Below are 13,094 nucleotides of genomic sequence, written 5' to 3' on the forward strand. Positions count from 1 at the left end.
AAAATAATTTAAGTTGTTCTTTTACGTTTTCTTTATTAACCATTAGACCTTATTACACCTTCAATGATTATACTTCTACATGGCGCAGTCAGAAACGGATTCGAGCTACCGTTCAGTGGATGTTTTCTGGAATGGACCGACTCAAGAGCCGCCGGTACCCTGGGAAGGTTGGGCGCAAAATTTCAACTCATCGTGATTGCCAAGGAAGAGATCGATATTGACGATATATTTGCTGAAAATACCGTACCTGAGAATGCGTACCTGGCCTTGGAAGAACCACATGGAACGGAGGAAGGTCAAGTGAGAAAAGCGAGAGAGAGAGAGAGGCGCGTAACGAAACAGCAGTGCGATTGTGGAGAGAAGAAGAAAGCCGCCGGTCGGACGACGAGAAGAGATTGTTTAAAGTAACTACCAGGGAAAAAGCGGATAAACGGCTAAAGTCAAAGTTGCTTCTATCTTTTTTTTGACAGAGCTACACTTGAACCTAGCTTGTGCAAATAAACTTCACAGAGTTGTGGAAGTTGACTGTAGATGCTTTTATGAAAGAAGCAAATGTTACTAAACGTAGATTTATTCTATTCGGAAGAAAACAACAGGAGAACCAGGAGGTGGAACAAGTCTACGAGCATTCAGTGATTTATCCCGCGGCTGTAATTTTGGTCCGAAGGAGGAGTCCATAGTTCGGGACGTGTTTATTTTCAATTTGCGAAATGAAGAAACTCGTAAGCAGCTATGCATGGAAACATTGCTACCATCAGATGCGTTTTAATTTACAGTGGTGAGGGAGAGATATATAAGAGAGTTATGTATAAGGTGACAGAGATGTATAAGAGAGTTATCAGGGGCCGCCGAAGTTCAGGAGACGTAAGTTTGCCTCAGGGCGACCGAATAACAGGGGAGGCCAACAGTGAGGGTACATAAAAAGATAACTAGTGAACGAGGTGAGGGGCCAGAGGCAAAGCAAGTGTCATAATTGTGGACATTGGTTAAAACCGAAGCTTCGGGAACACCGAGTTCTGAAACAAATACCCTTTGTAACAACTGCAGTGCGCATGGAAATATTGCGAAATATTGTAAAATCGACGAATCGGAATTTAAACAATACGAAACGAATGTAACGATGAAGAGAAAGGTGATGAGGAAATTGGCGTATTCGCAATAGGAAAGGTGCAGGACAAAACTGGTAATGAAAATAGGAAAATACTAGATGTTCAAATGGACAAAAACCGTTGACATACGGAATTGCAGATAAATTGCGCTAGTCCGGTCTCTTTTAACTCACAGACGAAATTGCACAAAAATAAAACAAAGAACAGATTTATATTTTTTCGGTCCCGAGCCATTTGAAAAATGCATTCTACAGTGCGACGGATGATACAATCAAGATAATCTGAAGATTTTTTATCGATATTAGATCCGAAGCATGGTTGTCAAAAAAGTTGAACTGTTTATTAAAGAGAGCAACCAAAGAGATTTACTTGGTAATAATGTCGTAACACACTTAGGAATGAAATTTCGGCAGAAGCCGATAGCTCGCTCAGTCAACGAGGTAGAGCAGGTAGTGACTGCTTGGGGATGCAATACTCTCCAATTCAACGTAAGTTCGTTAAATTCCTTATGCAAAATTCATGGACTTGTTTGAACGCAAAGGAGTACTGAAAAACTGTGAAGTAATAACGAATTTTCATGAACCATGGCGCCCAATACAGGTAAAGGGAAACAGCTTCCAATTCACATATTGCCATCGATAATTTGCTAAAGGAGGGCCACAATGTGAAGTTGGGAAACTGTACGGAAAATTGTTTTATTTTATCGATGTTCATAATCGCCAAACCCGATGGATCAATGAAATTAGCGTTAAATTCAAACATAAAAAAACTGATCTACGCGAATCGCTATCAGATGCCCAAAATGAATGAATTGGTTCATAACGGAGCTTTAGCGATTAGCGGAAACACTGCCGCTCCTATTTGGTTCTTAAGCATTGATCTAATGTACGTATATTCCCAGATGAAACTAAGGGATGCCACTAGCCGGCAATGTAACTTCAGTTTTGTGGGTGACCACTAAACGGGAACATACCGGGAACCGAGGATAGACCGAATTTTACCGTTCAATTAAGATCAACACATCCCAGGAAAGAATATGGTTTTAGTAGATTATTTGTCTTGACATGCAGTGGGAGTGAAACCGAAACTGTCAGAACTATACCTTTTCGTAGTACCACAAGTTACTGCAATTAGTAGGCTGCTGAAATCATCGGCTAAACAAAACACTGTTGAGCATGATCGAAATAATGAAGTAATAGGTGGAAGAAAATTGGAACAAAAATTACGTCATCGTAAAGAAGTTGCCGCGACGAAACTAACTGACGCGTTTCGAAACTTTCAATCCATCAAAATTTGTACTACTGGACACACACGCTTACAAAAAATTGCAACTATTGTACTCTGTTGAATCTGATAAAGTTGAATCTCGATACTTCAAATACTGAGAAAAAGCAGAAAACCAGTGAGTTACCGACTAATAACGTCCATGGTACTAATTCCTCAAAACCACCGTCGGCTGAAACGACCTTGTTTCAACTGAAAATGTTTCCGGTTACTTTGTTTGAAAGGCCGGAACTTTCGACGCTGAAATAATTGCTATTCTTACTAAGTCGGACGAAATATTAAACTGTGTTGTTGAATCATTACAATCGGATAACTTAAACGAAATTCGCGACTTAGGCCCTTATTTTACCAATTATCTCGACAAGCTGCACAAGTCGAACGAAAAATTATTCTTAAACGACAAGATTGCGATGCCGACACAATTGCGGACCCCAACGTGATGAGGCTATACAAAGGTCACTCAGGCACGTGGAAAGGGAAAATCGAGACTGCAACAAAACCGGTAAGAATTAGAAATCTGTCATTCCCAAGGGTGTTGTTACGAAAACTGAGGTGTTAGAAGAGCCGAATCAGCAAATTCAATTTTTTGATGCCGTTACCGGGTTTTTGCAGTCTTGGGCTGCAAATAATAGTTATTGGGCTGCAAATAACTTTTGACTTATTTGTACGGATAGATTCTCTACGTTTCTCCAAATCCAAAATACAATCAGAACAACAGGGAGAGTTATTCAAGAATATATGGAAAAATATATTGTGTTAGACCCAATATTGCGGAAAATCCGGACAGACCAAGGATCGGGATTCAGTTGAAAATTCAACAGTGATTCTGCGCAAAATAGAATACACAAGTAATATTTGCACCCATGGGTAATCACCGGGCAACAGAGCTCGTGCAGCGGTGTATTCGAACAATATGGTAACGCCTTAAGGGCTGTTCTTTTCAAAAGCCAAAATTGGTTTTTAAAACGGCGTTAAATGAGATAATGTTTAGTATTTAAAAAAACACTCATCAGTCAATGCGTTGTTCGCCGTTCGAATGAGGTTTGGCATACAGTTACTAAACCTGCATCCGCGAATAACTTGACTTGGAAAATGTTTTTTTTTTGTTTTTTTTTCTCAGATAAGAATTAGAAGATGTTTTCGGCTCAAGTAATGCAGAATTACACATTACCCGACGATGAGACTACAATAGAACGCATGGCCGGGTAGATAACCTGTTGATGGCCCAGAAAGAGTACAGTGCTGGACAACTCATCAACTCATGCCGCACCGAATAAAGCGTCAGTTTTGAGCGCCAAGAAAAAAGGATATCATCTATTTCAAAAAAAAACAAGATCGATTAAAATCGGAACCTTTTTTTGAAATTATGACGGAAAATGCGCGGGAGATAGATCGTACGGACAGGTGATTCATGAATATCATTTTTAGATAAGTTTAGGTGAAAGAACCTCGTATCATGGGAAAACGCAAACACCTCGAATACCACACAGTAATAAGCCAATGGGTTCAGATGTGCGGCAAGGGAACAAAGCTAGAGATCCCCCGAAAGCAGCGGCGCTAAAGGAATCGCGAGACACTACTAAAGATCTGCTAAAAGCAAAGGACAGGAATGCGGACGATGCAATTGTAGTTACCGGATCAGCGAAATTTCCGATCATTATCGATAATTCTTCAGATTGACTACTGCCATAAAAAGCCGAATAAGTAACCTAACAAGGACTATCAGTTCCAAGCGCAATCCCACAAACTACGCTTCGGAGCCGATCGTCTTAGTGCACCCAGAGACTGGGGAATAGTCCCGTTCTCTAGCTCCGAGGAAAATAGCGGAGTAAAAATGGACTTAGGAGCAAGAGTATTGGAGCAGAGTAGTCCAATTATCCTTTCATCTACTGAAGATGTGGAACAGAATTGTCCAAGGGCTGACGAGCCCTCGGGAATCGATGTACAAGATGGGCTAACAAGTCCTCGCAAGGATTCGGAGGGGCTAACAAAAACACCCGAGCCAGTAAAGAAAGAGTGTTCCGAAAAACACACCGACGGAGCCCTTTGAGACCTCAACATTTGCCTTGCTAGGGCGAAAAGTGATGGGAGATTAGTGACAAATATTTTGAACAAATGACTATACTACTTATATATTATTGAAGCAGTAAAATTGAATACCCAACATTTCAAATTGTTGTAGGGGGAGGAAGTATTTCAAATTGATGTAAGTTAACAAAACCAAGGTCACTCTGTCATAACCGTAAGGTAACAAGGCTGTAGTGAGGTGTATTATGTAACTTATGGTTATTACGTATTGTGTATTACATTGTTATGTTATGGTACCAAGGTCAGCATCATAGAGGTGGTAAACCATAGTGTTCCCATCGGCGCTGGTGACCGCAAAGAATTTAAGTCGTTCTGTTACGTTTTCTTTATTAACGGTTAGAGATTAATACACCTTCAATGAGTATACATCTACAAAAGCCAAGGTCACTCTGTCTTCTCTTGTGTTCAGAAGCAGCAATGCGCCCAACAGCATGCTAATTTTCTACAGCAAGACGCCACCTGTGATTGTGGACGTGGACCGTCTCTCCTGCTGGCACGTGTCCAGTCTCAGAGAGTGGAGCGACATGTGTGAGAATGTTCGCAACAACACCAAGCAGAGTGAGTAGATGCATGTAGCGATTAGCATAATTATCCATTAACATGCTTTAGGTGTTTTTTGAGATTAGAAAACAATCTTCAAACACATGTAGATGAGTTTAAACTTTCAGAAAAAAAGAAAAACAACGTGCATACAATTTTCACCAATTTCCGTATGATCACAAACATAGCATTGAAAACCGGCCGAAAGTGAGACGGAATCACTCAGTCGAAACATATATAAACGAGGTAAAAAAACTTTATCTACCAAAATTTTCATAAATCTTTTGCGAATTGGGTTTCAATCGGAGGATTTCATGCTGAAAATTACATGCTAAAACTACCCGTGAGGTCTCCACTTCAGCCCTTCATTCATAAAAACTTTTCAAGCTTTGAGACTCAAAAAACATAAAGGTCTAAACAAAATTTTGCATTTCAGTAGATGCAAAATAAATTAGGCCAGAACTATTTAGGTCGAATACAACTGTTTAGCGGTCGAATACAACAAAAAAAACTATACAAAACTGGTAAATTTATACAATATAGGATAAGGATTAAATCCAAAATGGATTAAACCGAACTTGCGTATAAAGCACCTCAGGTGCTTCAAATTTTTGAGAACTCATAAAAAAATTGCATATTTTGAAAAAAAGGCCTGCAACCTTCGAGTGTACCCCGACAGCACCCAGATTCGTAATTTCAAATTTTTATAGGATTAAGAATTTTAAACACAGGATTAAGAATTTTGGAAATAAAGTTTTTCGAAAAAATTTGAAAAGAAAACACAAAAATTTTGCATTTCATATGCCGTAAATGATTTGGGCATTCATAATTTGAGACCAAATTTGCAACCCCCGGGGCAACTATGACAGCATTCCACAATTGTGTTGCCAACTTTTAATTCGGTGGAACAAACACTAGATTCAAGCTGGAAAACCGAAAAAAGAATTCTTAAGCATTGCAGTATACAAATTAGCTTAACCACGCATAGATACATTATGCCCTTAAATGGTGCAGAAAAAAGGCTCAAACTAGGCAAGATACGTGTCACATGCGATTAGACATAGTCTTGACAGATAGATGAAACTATGTACAAAACTGGTAGATTTACAAGTTGAAGCATAAGGGTGAAATCAAAAAAAGATTTCAATTTACATGAAAGTTATTCACACCAGAAAAATTGATGCTTAAGAAAATAGATCGATAAAAATATAGGAAAACGGTAGCCCGACAATTTAACTTTTTCCCAAAAATAAGTTTCAAACTGCAAAAATTTTGGCTTCATTGTCGACCTAAGTATGGACGCTCTTTTACGCTAAACAGGCAATAAGAGTACCTTGAACTTGATATACTTCTAAAGTAGGTTGAAGATTTCAGCAGACGGGTCCTGAAGGCAAAGTTGTTAAGGGAAAAAAACATTCTAGCGCCCGGTTGCAATAACTGGCTAATTGCAGGGGTACATATTTTCAAGTAAATTCAATCTCTATGAGATTTAAGGCTTGCTCAATTATTATCACATTAAAAATGCAAAAACATTTAATGAAAAAAAAGAGAAGTAAGAAAATCAGAAATACTAGGTTTGAAAAAATTACTTGAAAAAATGACTTGCCAAAAATTGGAAAATAACAGCTAACAAATTACATGTTTGTATCAGATGAAGTTCATAAACAGCCTTTGTAAAATGTTGGAAATCATTTAGAGAGCGGCAAAAAAGGCGACAAATGTTGAGTCGAAACCAGTTGAGCCGAAAACAAAACTGCTGCCATAAAAAAATTCATTACTTTGAAAAAATATTACGACCCATCCAAACTGAAACACATAATTGCATACTGATATATTTCACTCTCTAAATGACGCAATATAAATTGACTAAGCCGATATAACATAAACTGAAATTGTTTAATTATTAAAGGAAAAACTATTTGTGAAAAGCTCAAAATAAGACTTGGTAAATTTACAAAAATTAGCTCGTTTAAATTGTAGCATGTTTTTATTAAAAGTAAGCTGTTAGAAACCTACCATTTTTTAATGGCGTTTAAAAAACCGAAATAAAACCATCAGAAACTAGGACGAAAACCACGAATCTGAAAAAAATGAGATATTACTTCTTTAAAAAAAACTTACAACTTGAAACGGGCTTTAACTAATTACTACCTAAATGAGTACTTAAATTGAACTTTCAAGAAATTGAACTTGTCAGAAGATGATTGAGTCCAGTAGACAAATGAGTCCTGTGAACAAAACTTATTGCTAAGGTAATAAATTTTGTTTCGTGACAAATTGATATATAAAGCATTTCTAGCAATTCAAACAAAAGTTTAAAAAAAGCTAATTATAAAGTACGTAACTTTACCATCAATTGATCAAAAGCAACCACAAAAGTTAGCAGTCAAACTGATTTCTAAACGCCATTCTAAACGTGATTTTTCGTATTAATTCACATTCATAATTGTGCCAAAGTTTTTAGTCCAGAGGACCTGGAGGCATTGCCAGATCTATTATTAGTAATATTAACTGGCAAGCCCGCCTCCAATAATCAATTGGCTTGCAAAATATTAGTTGTTGTTCTGGTCAAGCAATCCAAATAATGAATTTTTGACAATTTCGAGTTAAACCATATCGGTTTCCCGAAAAATTGAAGATTTTCTTAGCAAGCTATTCAAGCTATGAAACTTAGAAATGTTTCAAAGTGTATCATTACGCAAATCGGATGGCGCAACTTAAGGTTTCTATATGGAAGCTTTTCAAGCGACAAAACATTGAGACATTTCAAATTGTTTCATAGAGCGAAAATATTCGCAAAAAAAGTAATTTTTTAGGCAAGCTATTAAAGCAAGAAAACTTTGGAAAAACTCACGTTATTACTTAGAGCGAATCAGTAGGCAAAAGTTTTTCTTAGCAAGCTGTTCAAATTATTAAAAATTTCAAGTTACTTCACAGAGCAAACTGGTTCGCAAAAGGCTAAAATTTTTCTATGCAAGCTATATAAAACGTTTCCAAGTTATTGCAAAGACTGATTTGGTTCACAAAAAGTATAAGATTTTCGAAGCAAACTATTGAGCTATGACAATTTGACTTTTTTCTAGTTATTTCATAAACTGGAAAAATTCGCTTTCTCCAATCCAGCTGTTTAAGCTTTGGAACTTTCAAAAATTCAAGTTATTAGAAAAAGTGAACCGAATAGCAAACTGTTTTTCTGTTGAAGCCTTTCAAGTAATTTCCAGATTTTTTCTTAGCTTTCTTGAATAATTTTCTGCGCGAGCGAATGGAGCATGGAACTTCAAAAAAATCCTCTCTAAGACCGAATCGTTTTTTGCCAGAAGTTAAAGCTTTCTAAACCAAGCAAATCGATCTATGAAACTTTGAATTTTTTTTCAGGTTGTTTCGTAGACCGAATCGATTCGCGAAAAGTTGAAGTTTTTCTCAGCAAGATATTTCGTGGGTTAAATGATTCAAGAAAAATTTAAAATTTTTCAAAGCAAGCTTTTAAAGCTTTGAAACTTTGAAATATTGCAATTTATTTAGTGGTTTTGATAGATTTGCGAAAAGTTAAAAGTTTTTCTCAGCAATCTTTTACAGCTATTAAAATTTGGAATAATTCATATTATTTCTCAGGCTAAAACGGTACACAAAAAGATTAAAATATTTCTAAATAAGCTTTTGAAGCTACGGAATTCTGAATTTTTTCAAGTTATTCATAGGCTGAATCGGTTCGCAAAAAGCTTGTTTTTCTAAGCAAGCTTTTAAAGCTCTGAAACAATGCTTTAATTCAATTTACTTCATATATAGAATCGTTTTGCGAAAAACTTTAAGCTTTCTCAGCAAGCTTTTCAAACTACGAAAGTTTGAAATTTTTCACGTTATGTAGACTGATTAGGTTCGCGAAAAGTTGAAGTTTTTCTAAGCAAGCTATTCGAATTATGAAGTTTTGAACTTTTTCAGATTATTCCGTAGACCAAATAGTTTTGCAGAAAATTGAAGTTCTTCTAAGCAAGCTATAAGAGCTTTTCATTTTTGAAATATTTAAGGTTATTTCATATACCGAATCAGTTCGCAAAAAAATTATGTTTTTCGAAGCAAGCTAATCAAACTATGAAACTTCGAAATTTCGAAGTTGTATGAAACTTCGAAGTTATTTTGCAAGTGGACTAAATCGGTTCGCAAAAAGTTCAAAGTTTTTCTAAGCAAGCTTTTAAAGCTAAGAAACTTTGATTTATTTCAATTTATTTCATAGAATGAATTCGTCCGCGAAAAATTTAAGTTTTTCTAAGCAAGCTTTTGAAGCTATAAAAATTTGAAATTTTTTGGTTATTTCGTAGACCGATTAGGTTTGCAAAAAATTGAAGTTTTTCTATGCAAATTATTCAAACTGTGACACTTTGAACTTTATAGGTTATTCCGAAAACACTTGTAGATGAGTTAAAACTTACAGAAAAAAAAGAAAAACAACGTGCATACAATTTTCACCAATTTCCGTATGATCTTAAACATAGCATTGAAAACCGGCCGAAAGTGAGACGGAATCACTCAGTCGAAACATATATAAACGAGGTAAAAAAAACTTTATCTACCAAAATTTTCAAAAATCTTTTGCGAATTGGGTTTCAATCGGAGGATTTCATGCTGAAAATTACATGCTAAAACTACCCGTGAGGTCTCCACTTCAGCCCTTCATTCATAAAAACTTTTCAAGCTTTGAGATTCAAAAAACAAAGGTCTAAGCAAAATAAATTAAGCCAGAACTATTTAGGTCGAATACAACTGTTAACCGGTCGAATATAACAAAAAAAACTATACAAAACTGGTCAATTTACAAAATATAGGATAAGAATTAAATCCAAAATCGATTAAACCCAACTAGCGTATAACGCACCTCAGGTGCTTAAAATTTTTGAGAACTCATGAGAAAACCGCATATTTTGAAAAAAAGGCCTGCAACCTTCGAGTGTACCCCGACAGCACCAAGATTCGTAATTTCAAATTTTTTTTCTGTTCGACTTTTTTAAATTCAAATTCTGAAAAATCATAAAATTTTGTGAATTTTTCTAATCTCTAAGTTCTTTGAAAAAAAATAAAATCACATAAATAATGTCATAACTGGTAAGGTAAAAGAATTTGAGCAGTCACATTTGGAGTCAAAATTTGCAGTACCCAACTACAGGGTTAGGAATTTCAAATTTTGAGGGAAAAAAGTGAAAAACGACAAAAACGGCCTAACTCGAGAATAACAGAGACTTGAGCAGTCATATGTGGAGGCGAGATTCGCAATACCCTCGAGTACTCTGACAGTCCCAAACTAAAGCGTTGGGAATTTCAAAATTTGAAGAAAAAAATATTAAATTCAAATTTTCTTAAAACTTTTGAAAAAAATCGCAAAAAAATGTCATAGCTCACAAACTACACAGAACTGAGCAGTCATATTTGGAGGCAAGCGTTGCAACTCCTAAAAATACTCTGACAGTCCGCAATTAAAAGGAAGGGGGCTTCAAATTTCAATTAAAATATGAAAAAAAATTAAGTTTGAAAACTTTTTTAAAAAGTTACCAAGAAAATAATTACAGAAAACTAAAACAATCAAAAATGGATGCAGGGTTCATGGCCCCTGAAAACAATCTGGAAGCTCCCCCATTACAGGGAGAGAAATTTCAAAATTTGAAGAAAAAAATTTAAATTTAATCTTTCTGAAAACGTTTTTGAAAAATTCCAAAATTAAAAAAAGTCGAGTAGTCATTATTGAGGATTCGCAAACACCGAGAATTCTTTGAATAAAGGGTTGGGAATTTCAAAATTTGAAAAAACATTGAATTTAAATTTTCTGAAATTTTTTTTAGAATCATAAAAAAGATCATACCTCTTAAACTACAAAAGATTTGAAGAGTCATAAATGAAAGTGAGATTCGCAACTCCAGATAAATTTCTGACAGCACCCAAATAGGGTGTTGAAGTTTTCAAAATTTGAAAAAAAAATTAAATTGAAATTTTCTGAAAGTTTTTTTTTGAAAAATCACAAAAAATGTCATATCTCGAAAATTAAAAAAAATTGTTTAGTCATATTTGGTGGCAAGTTTCGCAAACCCCGAGGTTTTACTGACAATTTCCAAATAAAGGGTTGTGACTTGGAAAAATTGACGAAAAAAGAACAAATTAAAATTTTTTGAAATTTTTTTTAAAAATCACAAAAAAACATTATATCTCGAAAATTATGAGCATTTTGGCAGTCGCAATTTGGAGCTGCTGAGAGTATTCTACAGTACCCAACTACAAAATTGGGAACTTAAATTGTTTTGAATTTTTAAAAATCTGATAGCACCTAAACACAGGATTAAGAATTTTGTAAATAAAGTTTTTCGAAAAAATTTGAGAAAAAACACAAACATTTTCGCATTTCATATGCCGTAAATGATTTGGGCATCCATAATTTGAGACCAAATTTGCAAACCCCGGGGCAACTATAACAGCTTTCCACAATTGTGTTGCCAACTTTTAACTCGGTGGAACAAACACTAGATTCAAGCTGGAAAACCGAAAAAAGAATTCTTAAGCATTGCAGTATACAATATAGCTTAACCACGCATAGATACGTTAAGCCCTTAGAGGGTGCAGAAAAAAGGCTTAAACTAGGCAAGATACGTGTCACATGCGATTAGACATAGTCTTGATAGATAGATGAAACTATGTACAAAACTGGTAGATTTACAAGTTACAGCATAAGGGTGAAATCAAAAATAGATTTCAATTTACGTGAAAGATATTCACACCAGAAAAATTGATGCTTAAGAAAATAGATCGATAAAAAATTAGGAAAACGGTAGCCCGACAATTTAACTTTTTCCCAAAAATAAGTTTCAAACTGCAAAAATTTTGGCTTCATTGTCGACCTAAGTATGGACGCTCTTTTACGCTAAACAGGCAATAAGAGTACCTTGAACTTGATATACTTCTAAAGTAGCTTGAAGATTTCAGCAGACAGGTACTGTAGGCAAAGTTATTAAAGGAAAAAAACATTCTAGCGCCTGGTTGCAATAACTGGCTTATTGCAGGGGTACATATTTTCAAGTAAATTCAAACTCTATGAGATTTAAGTCTTGCTCAATTATTATCACATTAAAAATGCAAAAACATTTAATGCAAAAGCACATTGCGCTTCAAGATAGTGAATGGAAAAAAAAGAGAAGTAAGAAAATCTGAAATACTAGGTTTGAAAAAATTACTTGAAAAAATGACCTGCCAAAAATTGGAAAATAACAGCTAACAAATTACATGTTTGTATCAGATGAAGTTCATAAACAGCCTTGTAAAATGTTGGAAATCATTTAGAGAGCGGCAAAAAAGGCGACAAATATTGAGTCGAAACCAGTTGAGCCAAAAACAAAACTGCTGTCATAAAAAAATTCATAACTTTTATAAAATATTACGACCCATCCAAACTGAAACACATATTTGCATACTGATATATTTCACCCTCTAAATGACGCAATATAACTTGACTAAGACGATATAACATAAACTGAAATTGTTTGTTTATTAAAGGAAAAACGATTTGTGAAAAACTCAAAGTAAGACTTGGTAAATTTACAAAAATTAGCATGTTTAAATTGTAGCATGTTTTTGTTAAAAGTAAGCTGTTAAAAAATCTACCATTTTTTAGTGGCGTTTAAAAAAACCGAAATAAAAGCATCGGAAACTAGGATGAAAACCACGAATCCGAAAAAAATGAGATATTACTTCTTTAAAAAAAACTTACAACTTGAAACGGGCTTTAACTAATTTCGCGGAAAGTCTCAATTTTTCTAAGCAAGCTTTTAAAGATGTGAAACTTCAAAATATTTCAAGTTATTTCATAGATTGAATCAAATTGCAAAAAATTGAAGTTTTTCTAAGCAAGCTTTATAGGCTAGAAACTTTGAAACAATTCAAAGTTATTCATGAACCGAATCAGTTTTCCATTTCTGAAAAACTTGTTTTTGTAAGCAAGCTTTTAAAGCTAAGAAATTTTGAATTATTTCAAGTTATCCATTGACTGAATGGGTTCACGAAAAGTTTAAGTTTTTCTAAGCAGGCTTTTAAAGCTATAAA

General features: G+C 34.9%; 1 protein-coding gene across 1 annotated transcript in view; it reads left to right on the forward strand.

Moving 5' to 3' along the window:
• LOC134847324 (uncharacterized) overlaps positions 1–13,094 on the forward strand; it is a 107,395-nt gene that overhangs the window by 52,649 nt on the left and 41,652 nt on the right. The window contains exon 8 of the mRNA XM_063864550.1: positions 4,891–5,039. Within this exon, the coding sequence (XP_063720620.1) occupies positions 4,891–5,039 (149 nt within the window). The remainder of the gene's footprint in view (positions 1–4,890; positions 5,040–13,094) is intronic.

The sequence above is a fragment of the Symsagittifera roscoffensis genome, chromosome 1, assembly GCF_963678635.1.
Source record: "Symsagittifera roscoffensis chromosome 1, txSymRosc1.1, whole genome shotgun sequence".
Lineage (NCBI taxonomy): Eukaryota > Metazoa > Xenacoelomorpha > Acoela > Convolutidae > Symsagittifera > Symsagittifera roscoffensis.